This window comes from Cydia amplana, chromosome 13, assembly GCF_948474715.1.
Source record: "Cydia amplana chromosome 13, ilCydAmpl1.1, whole genome shotgun sequence".
In the NCBI taxonomy this organism is placed as follows: domain Eukaryota; kingdom Metazoa; phylum Arthropoda; class Insecta; order Lepidoptera; family Tortricidae; genus Cydia; species Cydia amplana.
The window spans coordinates 15,001,890-15,014,438 of NC_086081.1; the positions used below are offsets into that span (position 1 = coordinate 15,001,890).

Genomic DNA, 12,549 nt, shown 5'->3' on the forward strand with positions numbered 1-12,549 from the left:
GCGTTCAATTCAATTCAAAGAAAAAGTTTTATTTCTTTGCCGTCTTGAGAATGATTGAAAGGCGTTTCTGCTGTATTAGCATCGGGCTAATCGACGACGCGTCTGTCGCAATTTATAGCAAAACCTATAAAATAACGAATTTCTAAGGAACAAGCTAAGCTAACCCCTGCTTAAACCACATAAGAGCATCGTTACTTTTTCACAAACCTTTTAAAAAACCGTACTCAGGACGTCCTAGGTACCGAAACGAAACGAAATACAAAAAGACCTTAGCGAGCTCAACGACGCTGTGAACTGTACCTACTGTAGAAACGGCTTTGAACTGAGAAGCATGGCGGTCTTTGGTGTCGGTGGCCAAGATTTACTTCGAATCGTCGCGCCATAGCAGTAAGTAAAGGTAGGGACAAACTGAGCTCACGTAGATTAGGTTCGCAACGTATGTAGGTACGTATGCAATGCATTATGAAATCTGGACCCTGAAATTTGTATGCTTAGAAACATACTTGTCATACGCAACGCAATGCGTCAAGTAAGTATGTTTCTAAGCATACAAATTTCAGGGTCCAGATTTCATAATGCATTTGTATACGTTGCGTTGCGTGGGTTCAGTTTGTTGTCCTTACCAGTTTACAAAACCGCCCCGCAACCGCCGCGTTTACCGACCCAGTGTGTAACACTGAATAGTCATTAGAATTAATGGAACACCCGGGCCGATTAGACGGTGGGATCAGGCAACTCATCGGCGCGTGGTTAGGCGGTCTTCACATTGGACGCTAATCCGCACACCACTCCGATGTGTGAGCAGGACATCGCTATACAGGTGATTTTTTTTATTCACTCTGTAGCTACCTGATGATCCCGTATTGTTACGCCAAAACTGTCTTAGGAGACCTTCCCAAACTTTTTAATTAACGACTGATAAAATGTAGGTACAGTCAGTGACTAAATCATGAATTTTGACAAAAAAAGTTCATTTTTGTCCAGGATCAAAGGCTTCTTAGAGATCTACCTTTATGACTTGCTTTGCTAGAAAGCTTTATGTCTACGCAATAAGAGCGAAAAAGAAGTCGCTCGGCCGTATATTTTTAGGCTCTAGATTTCGCGTCTATATGTGTGGGGAGACCCTTATCATCGTGGTTTAGTGGCGAACTAGTTTTAAACTAGAATCCTACATGTTCAGTATTCCGACATCCGTCCATTTGGTCGCTGTTCAACAGATAATATAAAATTAGTTGATGGTTTTAGTTCTTAGTTTCATGTCTATCATGGAGGTCGATTCTAATTTGACAATTTGTTACCTATGGTTTTGATGTCTTGACGATCGTCTAAGTTATTGGCGCGCATCTCACGCACGACTTTCACTTCATTTCGCATGCACCAATCAGCGTGAACGATCTTCAAGGTCGTAAATGAGATCCAAACGTTAAATCTGAGGCTCGCGCTTTGTTGAACTTGTGTAATCGCTTTGTTTTATTAGATCTAATAATGTATGTCGTGGCCCTGGCCCCTATTTCACCAAGCTGACAGGTACGACAATTGTCAAAAAAATGACAGACCTTTGTTTCACCACGCCGACATTTGTCAGTGACATATGTCGACTGACAATTGTCAAGTGACAGGTGACAGATGACAATTTCGTAAATTGTTTTGTATAGAACTTCATATAAACATGACAGGTAGTTTAGTACAATTGTCCATCTTAAATTTAATGACAATTATTTTGTGAAACAAGGGTAATGTTTACTAGTCGACATATTTGTCAATTCTTCACAAGAGATCGTTAATTACTTTCGATGTGCCGTGTTGTCATCACTAACATGATATTGATTGAGATCCCATCTGTGTCCCGACCCCATTTAATGCAGCGTATACCTACATTATTTGTTGACAAGGCGTCAAAGCATTATTTTTTTGTTTGTTTTAAGTAATTTTTTCTGCAAATGCAAAGTCAGTGACGTCAAAGTAGGAATCTATTCTTACTTTATATATTCCCTTGTATAAGAATATCACCACTATTGCTTTCGCGGAGATTCATTTTCTAACTAACCAAAACCCTAACTTTACTGTTAGTGCCCAACATCGCCCAAGTAAATTATTAAAAAAACAATACCTACCTAAACATACCTAATTTCGCTACCGGTCCCCAACTTCGCATTATAATTTTTTTTTTATTATGAAAACTATACTGAGACTTATTCCAAATCCTAAATGTTGAATTACTAAACGCCTTCATAGGCAACAATTACAATTTATAATGGAATTATGATTTAATGCTAGTTAAGAAGAATTTAAAAGCGATTTAAAGCGATTTTTATTTGTACCCTAAAGGCGAATTTAGGGTACACAGTTTTGCCAACGTTTATTTTCAATGAACTGCAACAATGATAACGGGGTTTGCTAACAACGAAAACACTACAATTGTCACCCAAGCCTGACACAGCTCCGATCTCATGTCAAGAATTACCGACAAATGGACAAATATGTCGACTTATAAAAACTACTCTTGTTTCACCAAATCATTGTCATTAAATGAAAGATGGACAATTGTAACTAAATGCCTGTCATGTTTATAAGCACTTCTATACAAAAACAGTTTACGAAGTTGTCATTTGTCACCTGTCACTTGACAATTGTCACTCGACATATGTCACTGACAAATGTCGGCATGGTGAAATAGGGGCCCTTAGAACTGAACATTTCGTGATGTGGCAATCATTCCATGTCACAAGAATCTGAAATCTCTATTTTTTATTACAGCGCCATCTTGCGACGAATAGCGGGACCAACTACCTACATAGCCATTACACGAACTTCGCGTACCTTCTAAATGTAGTGTTGCGTGCTGTTATCCGCGTTTACACAGAGATGGCGCTATTCTCAAAATTGCATGTAGGTACTCATTTAAAGTTTTAAATGAAAATACCTATACTAAAAGGTTATAAAAAAATTTACTCCTGTGAATAAATACAATGATTATTATCAATCCCGCGTGCATTTCGCTCGCCACATTCGTATGTGCATGTTGAATAGTAACAAAATTATATCAATTTGACATCGAAATATAAGTTCGAATTTTCCTCACAGTATAGCATTATATACTATGGTATGATAATATTTCACAATGTTACCAAAAGGTAATGCAAAAGCATTATTGAAATATGTCCACTGTGAATTTAAAAATAAAATAATTTATAATTAATAGTGATGTGAAGTAAAAGTAACACTACAATATCATCGTATAAAAAGTTTATTAAGTAGTTACATCCGGTATTTACAAAGTAAAGGGAATGAAATTACACCTTACATTACTTAATTACTAAAGAAAGCTTTAAAATACAGTTAATCTCTTTAAATAAATGAGTCTTTAGATTATAAAATTATTACTTATGAGTTTACACAGAAATTTTGGTAAATAATGCCTAAAAGAATATAATATTTAATATTCATATTTTAATTCTGTTTATTGTGATGTTTATACGAAACTGTTATATAATTTACTATAATTTGCCTTTTACAATTTACTTGTGTGTTTTCGGAAACAATATAAATTGAATTTTTACCTGAAAACTGCCATTCATTAAAATTACAAATTCAGTAGGGCTTAATAGAAGAAGTTAAACCCAGCCGAATTTATAATTTATATGTTTATTTATATAATATACTTACTTCAGTATTTATTACTTAATAGCTTATATATTTCCCTGTTTTCTTACAACCTTAATAAAGTAGTAGGTAAAAAATACATACTTCCACTGAGGACATTCTTTATCGCATATTATTTTGAGATTTGTATTTGAATTTTTAAAATGCGCATTAAATACCTACTTATGTATTCTTATTTTTCGTCATATTATGATTCTGCTAAAGTCTTTCGCTCCCCTCTCTATTAGACTTACGGTTGTGCGTATTATAAATATAAATGCTTACTTAAAAACTTAAGTCTTAGAAGCATTTGCTACGCTCTGCGCCGCATTTTCCATACTTCTTAAATACCTATTTAGAGATTCTGACGTATTCTGTATAATACTCAGTCCCAGTCTGTATTTGAATTCTATTAGTCGTTTAAGAAATGTGAAAATACCCCCTTCCTGGTTTAAAGGAGGGTACGTTATAACTTCTGGATACATTGTTGGCCTTGGTCGTGAAGTACTGGGAACTGGTGCTGGTGCTTTTGTTTCTGAAACAGGTGAAGTAGATGGCATGGTTGAAGTCGTTTCTGACTTAAATTCAGTCGTTGTTTCAGTCATTGAACTCTTAGCTGTTGTTGTCTCCATTTTTGCTTCGTTTGTATTAGTTGACTCAGTTGTATCCGCCGGACTGTTAGACGAAAACACCTCGTATACTTTAAAAGCTTTAGTCGTGACGTCTAGTTCATTTGACATAACAGTGTCGGTAGTTGGTTCTTGTTTGTTACCGTTGATTGGAAGAGTCGATACACTTTCAACTACAAAATCGCTCTTTTCAGGTGTAACGGGTACATTGGTTGTAGTTTTTGTTTCTTCTGTAGGATCCACAGATACTGCGTACACGGGAACAATTTCTTCTTTAATTTCAGCTGTTTTGTTCTCAGTTTCCACTTTGATTGGTTCGGTTGGAACTGGTACGTTTTTAACTGTTAATCCCAGAGCTTCGTCTATTTCGTTGCTAAGAAACACATCCTTGTTTTGTTCCTTAGCTGCTTTAAGAATTTCCTCAATGGAGCCAGTGATGCTACGCTTTTGGTAAACCGGACTCCTCTTTTTTCTATTTAAATTTCTTGGTCCATGTTCTGGTACGACGGCAGGCGTAACTGAGTCTGACAGCTCTTTAGGAACATTACCGACCACAAACTTATTGTCTACGCTATCTTCATCTTCGCTTGTATTTTCATCATATTTAGTGTCTTCAGGTTGTTCCTCATTATTTGAGCCTAGATACATTGATGTTGGTGCGTATACCATTGGAGTGCTAGTAGTTTGATGTTCACCATAATATTGGCCTTCGAAGGGATACACTGGTTTGAAATCAGATTCCGATGACGGTTTCACCCCGTAGACAACAGCGTTAGATGAATCACTTCCGTACGATGATATTTCAGAAGGTCCTGTTTGAGGTGCTGCGTAGATGGGCTCTACTGCTGGGTAAGACGGAGTATAAGCAGTTGGTCCTTTATCGTATGTGTATTTACTTTCTGTGGTATACACATGTCGTGTCTCATATTGTGGCTGTTGCGGGCTATAATTAACTGGCTCAGAGTATACAGCACCATGTGCGATTCCAGTTTTTTGTTGCGGATAACGCACATTGTAATTAGGCTCGTAATTGCTCGTTGATACGTGGCGGTATCTAAGGTCTTGGTCTTTCTTTGCCGGATATGGGTTTCTATTTATATGAGTAGTTTGGCCAGCATAGGGGTTAAGCTTATGTTTTGAATGTGCCGGCATTCCAGCTAATACTGTCCCAAGCATTTCTTCTTCAGCTTGTCCGTTGCCATCATTGGCGTATTCTTCAGCATTGTGTTTATATATATCATCTTTCTTATCTACTTCAAAGGTCCTTCTAACCGGCGTTGCGAACGGATACAGGAAGTAGCTGGCTATACCAACCAGACTTGCTAAACCAATAACTCCAACTCCTACAGAAGGCATCACTTCTCTTGAAAAGTAATTGTAGATTTGGGAGGTAATTGGGCCAGTGACATCTGTTATTGTTGGTTTCTTTGAAGGCTTACTAGATTTTGTTTTATTGCTCGTTTTAACTTCACTAACTGCAGTGCCAGTTTCGGGTTTAGGTTTGGTGGTCTTACGTTTCTTTGTCTTCTTTTTCTTGGTGGAAGTAGTGCGTTTTGGTTTCTTTGTGGTGGCTGCTGGGGTGCTGATTTCAAGTTCAATTTCTTGTTCTTTTGGCTCCATTGGTAATAAAGCAGATTCATTTGCAACTGGTGCTTCTGTTGTAGTGAGTTTGTGCTTATTTTTGTTCTTCTTTTTTGTTGGTTTCGAGGTAACCTTCAATACAGGGAGAGTCACTGTTGGCTTTGTAATAACTTCTTTTTTCGTAGTAGGCGGTTCTGTGGTTGTAGAAACAGTGGTGGTTGAGGGTGTTGTGGTGCGTTGGGTTGTTGTACTTTTGTTTTTCTGAACATTGGATAAAACAGTATCCTTAATTTTATTGTACACATTTTCGTTTATAGCTGATCCTCCAGCAACTAAATCAGATTTATTCGTACTGCCAATAATCGGACGTTTAACTACTGGCACTTTGTTAACCTGAGGACGTTTCGTTTTAGTTTTAGAAGGCAGCGGTTTCTGTTTCTTTATACTGTCATCTGCTTTTGTGGGCTCAGTAGTAGATGTAATATTTTCTTTATTCGTAGGGTTACTTAATAGAATCCAGGTAGAAATTCCTTCATTAGATGTTGATGATTCATTTGATGCTTCATTCACTTTATTTTCAGATTCCAACTCCTCCATTGTGACAGGTACAGCGACACCTACATGAGCGTTCTCCACAGGTTCTTCTCCATTTTCATGTCTTGTTTTAATTTTATGTTTTTGTGCAAGTTGATTTTTAAGTTTCGGGGGTATTCTGGTGTCAGCTACTATGGCTGCTGGTCCTGAAGAATTAGAAGGAGTTTCAAGCAACTGGCTAGCAACCATTTTGATGGAGTCGCCAATACCAGGGCCTTTAGTCTTGACATTCCTGGAAGCGCTGCTGGTGGTCACTTCTTCTTTAGTCACGTTTACTGGAGTCTTTTCACTGGAACTCCTGAAAATGAGAGAAGCATAATGTCAATAAATAAGAAATTAAACCAACAACATTACTTTTTAAGTATCTCATATAAAAGTGATAAATAGTATCAATTTATACTTGATTCCAAGTAAAGAAACAATTTTTGTCCTAAAGTATATCAAATACATAGTCTTCTTTATTCTTCTTTTTAGCCCATTTTCAATCCTTGAGATATACCTATGTAGGCCTCCTTCATTCAATACATAGTATTATTTACTAATTAGAGACACTTCGCCCAGTCGCTACCTTATGACGAAAAGTTGTAGTCGGTTATGACTTATGACCGGGTGATCCAAACTTACCATATGTACTTATGACTTATATTTATCGGCTTTTCTCAAAATGAAATAATATTACCTATGTCATCATTTAATCAAAAGTAGTATAAACTCTTCATTATACATAATTATTTTCATTGCTTTTGATTCAACCGAAGACCTTTTGCAATCTGAGATTGTGTACCAGTTTCAATTCGTTAACTAAAACACATATATAACTACTAACACTGATAATAATTCTATATTACTTTTCGCAAACTTCAAATATATACAAAACCGTTTTAAATAAAACGTCTAGTAGGTTAAAATAACAAACGTTTATTTACAAAATAGAAAAACATAGGTAAATAAAATATACATTCTTTTTCATTTTATTTACTTTAAAGAAAATGCTTGAAAAGAAGTTAATTAAACTATATTATATAGGTATAACTTACTCTTTTTTTTCATTAATTAGGTCATGTGTAATATGTACCTAATTAGGTACTTATATGTACCAAGGTAAATTAATAGTTGTACTTGTAGTTGTTGTTGTAGTTGTACATGGTTTGCTTTACATTTTTACAATAAACATTTTACTTTTTATTAATTTGAGCAGTTAAAATATAATTAAGTATAATAGTCATTTAAAAAAATTGTACAGTAAATCTGTAAACATATATCGCACAAGAAATATAATATGGATTCGCTCTCACACAAGAAAGTCAACATATTTTCGTTATGCAATACAAAAACTTACCTATAGATTTACTTGAGGTTAACAAGCAATCAAAATCGATTCTTTTTTTAAATATTTTTTGTTAGCCTGGTTTAGTGCCCTCTGCTGGGCAAATATATTATTCATTCTAATTGCACTGGCCATTGTAAAGGGGCCCACTGATGATAAGTCCGCCGGACGATATCGGTCTGTCAGTTAAACGCAAAAGGTGACAGTTCCGAACAGGGATGTTGCGAACATCCGCATCCGCATCGGCAACCGCGGAACTTCCGCATTATTTTCAACATCCGCATCTGCATCCGCATCCGCATAAAATCGATGCGGAGCTCATGCGGATGCGGATGTCGGACAAGTCGGTACAGGAACGTCTTAGCGGCGGCGTAAGTGCTAGGTAATTTCGTCATTACCTATAACGAAATCGTCTAGATCTAGAAAAGTCGGCCAAGTTACCGTTTATTAAATATAACGCACCTATATTCTTGCTCAAATACTAAACGTTTCGTTTTTTTTAATAAAAAATAGGTACTAAAAATGTAATATTTGACGTTTTCTAAGTACCTAATCTTGACATCCGCATCCGCATCCGCATCCGCGGATGTGAGCCTTTAAATATCCGCATCTGCATCCGCATCCGCGGATGTCAAAAAATCTGCATCCGCAACATCCCTGGACTTCCGAACAACTGACAGGCCGATATCGTCCGGCGAACTGATCATCAGTGGGGGCCCGATTCGGATTTTGAAATAGACATCTATAAGATATCTTTTAGGCATCACCAAAATACGATAACGATATGTTTAAGATCTAACCTGTCAAATTTGACATTTGCGCGATTCTGGAGATACTCGTACTCTTGAACGATTTCCACAAGATATGGCTTAGAGATCTAATTCACATCTATTAGATATCTAACTCTATCTAACGTAAAAGTGACATTGGTTGCCCGAATTGCGCTGCAAAAGAGAACTAGTTGAAATCTAAACTATAACGTATCTAGAATAGACCTAGTACGTGTCGTCTCTTGTAAATATCTTGAAGTTCGAATACGGCAGTGGGTCCCTTAAGCCTTAAATTTAATGCTTATCTTAATTCACATTTTTCCAAATATTTTCGTGTCTTGACTCCTCAATAAAATTGTTAGAGGCATCTCACTCAAAATCACCAGATATAAACAATGCAAAACTAAGACATGCTAACTAATACAATTTTTATTTATGTTATACATATTTACAACTTCAACGAGTACAACAAAAACGTGATGTGTGTCATGTGTGAGTATGATATGTAGTGTTTGTGTCTGTTGTGATTTAGTATGTCCAAAATGTTGTATTTAAAAGGAAAGTGAACGACCACTTCTCCGGAGAATCCAGTCAATATCCAGAGAGGAAAATGGGAGCCAAATATAGGAGGTAAACCTCTACTTTAGGTGATTCTCTTGCAAAAGGCAACCTACAGAAATATAATGGAGAAGCGGTCGTTTACATAGATAGATAAATGAAAAATGCAGCTGTGACTGTATAGTCATAATAATATAAATATAATTTCTAAACTAAAACTTATAGAACTATAGGAATTATATTTATCATTGATTTCGAATTGATAATGATATTAAAAATTTAATAAAAAATACTATATTTAAATATAACAGTTTCCTTAGATAGGCATTTAATCCATACAAAGTCCAAAAGTATTTAAATATAGGTACGTAAATAGGTACATTAAATAAATAATTTAAAATGTGTTAATAACATTTCAGAGACGTTTAGATTTAAGCTTAAAATATACAAAATATACATAGGTACTTGATAGTCTTGATACATCTTGAATGCGTCACAGCATGAAGATCGCTATAAGTAAGCATAACTAAACTTAAATATCTAAGATAAGCTAATAAGAGTCCGTATATGCTAACTTTGCACCAACTTGAATAGAAAAAGTGAGAAAGTGTCATTATAAACGTCATATTTTCATAGAAATTTGACATGAATGTTGATTATCACACTTCGTCATTGCAAATGCCATGCAGACTTAGCTTGGTCCCACTCTATCTACATACAAAACAATTTATTTTATAAATACTGATTTAGTGGCACGAAAAATAATAATATGTTATTAAACCACAGTTACCCATAGTCATTAGCTAATTTGACTGCAGTTTTTTTTATTTGTTTAAAAAAATCTATTGTCATAAAATGGCGTATTCGGCTATTTTACTCTTCGTGCCCAGGCCTCTCTTTTCTTACGTTTCTGCCTACGCCTAATTTCTAATTTGTTTTTATCCCTAAGTTCCTTTGTAATGGTCCTCATCCATTCCTTCAATTTAAAAAACAAAGTAGGTTTTACAGAGCTTCTTACTTCGTGACTATTTTTTGGTATCCTTTTGTTCCAGTTTCTGTCTCCTGGAAAAGAGTTAAGATGCCACGTTTTGATATTATCATCCCACTGCCATTCAGGTCGATAAACTTGAACTTTAGGTGCTTCTCTTGCAAAAGGCAAGCTACTGAAAAATGATGCTACACCATATGCTGCGGCAAATAACATTGCAATAGGAGAAAAGAAAAATGACAGTAAACCAAAATTAAAAGGGCTCAGCGATACTAACCAACTTAAAACATTTAAAGTAGGTCGAAAGAAATCGAAAATGCCCGAAAAACTAAATAGGTCGTCAAGATCACCACTTGGTTTACCGGGTTTTTGTAAAGATGCTAGATTTGTACTTGACGAACCAAAGCCAGTTGCTTCTGGTGAATCTGATGATAACTCCTGGTTAGCCGCATTATAGTTTGTCAAACTCTCGCCTTCCACAGATGCATCTTCCTGTCCCTCATTTTCTTCAGATTCAAAATAATCATTAGCTTGTGCACTATCTGTTTCTGAATCATCATCGATAGGTTCATCAAAGGGTCCCGGGAAAAATTCAGCATCTTCTTCCTCAGATTCTATTACGACGTTTTTGTTGATGACGTTTGTATTGACAGCTATGTTTAAATCAGGGCACGCTTCTTTGCCTTGTCCTTGGAAAGTGTTGTTTAAAGTAAGGAATATAGTGGGGCAGTCGTCGGGTGACGCACTGTATTCTTCCGGTCGTATGACGATCCTATCTGTATACGCGGTCGACGGTTGGAAAGTCGTGACCTCAAAATTTTGTTGCGGATAATTATTATACACAGAATTATGATAGTTATGTTGATTTTTGATAGGATTCTTTGTCTGCATAGGTTTTTTTGTAGTTTTACGATAATCGTTTTGAAAGCTAGGTTGAGGCCAAGGCTGAGGATTACCTACATTAGTAATTATAGGTGTAGGCATGGGTGTTGTAAAAACATAAGTGGGCCTAACGCTTGGGAATGGGTATCTGTCTATTATGTGAACGTTACTGGAATAAACTTGAGTTTCTTCAGAATAGTCTGGTTTGGGTTTGTATCTATTGTTTACTAGTTTGTTGTAAAGGTTATTGAAGCTTTGATAGCTACTTTCTTTTTCCGTAGTTTCAGTAGAAGTATAATCATTTAACTCTGTACTTGTTTGGTCACTGTTGAAAGTATTTTTATTGGATATGGCTGTATCCAAATTAAAATGCAAGTCTTCATATTTTGCCTTGTCTCTCCATTTAGTAACTATTTTACGTATAGGTGGATTACGTTTATTAGAAATCAGCAATTTGTGATCATGCACAGGCTGGGATATTTTTAAATTATTATTATTGTGTTTAACAACCTTAATTTTATGCTTTGTATTCTCATTTTTAATTAACTGGTCCCGAATCTTCTTTCTTTCTCCATTACCTTTAGATTTAACTAAACGACTTTGTCTAGTAGGGTGGCTATTCATTTCTCTTGACTGAGAATTAAAGAAATATGCGTTAAAATATAGGTCTTCTTTTAAGGGTGTAGTCGAATTCCTAAAACCATTGTCATGACTATGACTGCTTCTAATTAAATCGGAAGTATTTAAAAAACTAATGACAACAGGTAACTTAAGCGAAGTTAAACTACGTTGCTTATATCTAAATCTATACCTTGTGGATTCTGTGGTTTGTACATTGTTTGTTGGTGCATCGGTAGCCGGTGACGGCGGAGTCAGCTCCTGTGGTCTTGAATCAACAAACTGACATAAAATAACTACTAATAAAACTAAAGTCCACTTTGAATACACACTTTTCCGTCGCGTCATTTTGTTCGAATTACCTGGAAAGAAAAAAAGAAAACGTTAAAAAAGGAAAAAAAAATAGCTTATAACACAAACGTCATTCAATAAAAAACAACATTAAAAAAATATGAATTTAACAGTGACAATACCAAACTAAAACAAATTAAGGATAACAAGTTGCACAATAAAATAAAGGAAACCAGAAAAACTATTCCGTTAACCTATCGTTAGCTGCGCGAGATTACCGTTACAACCGTGGGATGCCGCTGATATAAATATGTAATGATGCATAAGAATGTTAAGATAATTTATAAACATTTATTGGAAATTCGACACACTTTAAGTTAATCGATAACTAAACAAATGGCGAAGAGAAAGAAAGGGCTGCATGCCTCTTTAACATATTTTACCATTATACGATTTCAAGCTAACATGAGCAATTGGTCATTTACATTGTAAATGTATACTATTGAAAACGGGGTATTTACTATAACAATATATATAAGTAGGTATATATTTGTTTTGACACAGTTCAGTTCAGCAGAGTAGAAATATTGGGAAGTTGCCAAAACAAATAAATATGGTAAATACCCTGTATGCAATAGTAATTATTATAATTTACTACGATTTCAGTTA

At 35.5% G+C, this 12,549-nt stretch overlaps 1 protein-coding gene across 1 annotated transcript; it reads right to left on the reverse strand.

Annotated features, from left to right (window-relative positions):
* Positions 1 to 3,890: 3,890 nt before the first annotated feature.
* Positions 3,891 to 11,973, reverse strand: LOC134653530 (location of vulva defective 1-like). The gene is made up of 2 exons (XM_063508906.1): positions 11,783 to 11,973; positions 3,891 to 6,744 (listed from the first exon to the last, which is right to left on the reverse strand). The coding sequence occupies exons 1-2, from the start codon at positions 11,935 to 11,937 to the stop codon at positions 3,936 to 3,938; spliced, it is 2,964 nt and encodes a 987-aa protein (XP_063364976.1). The 5' UTR covers positions 11,938 to 11,973; the 3' UTR covers positions 3,891 to 3,935.
* Positions 11,974 to 12,549: the final 576 nt, after the last annotated feature.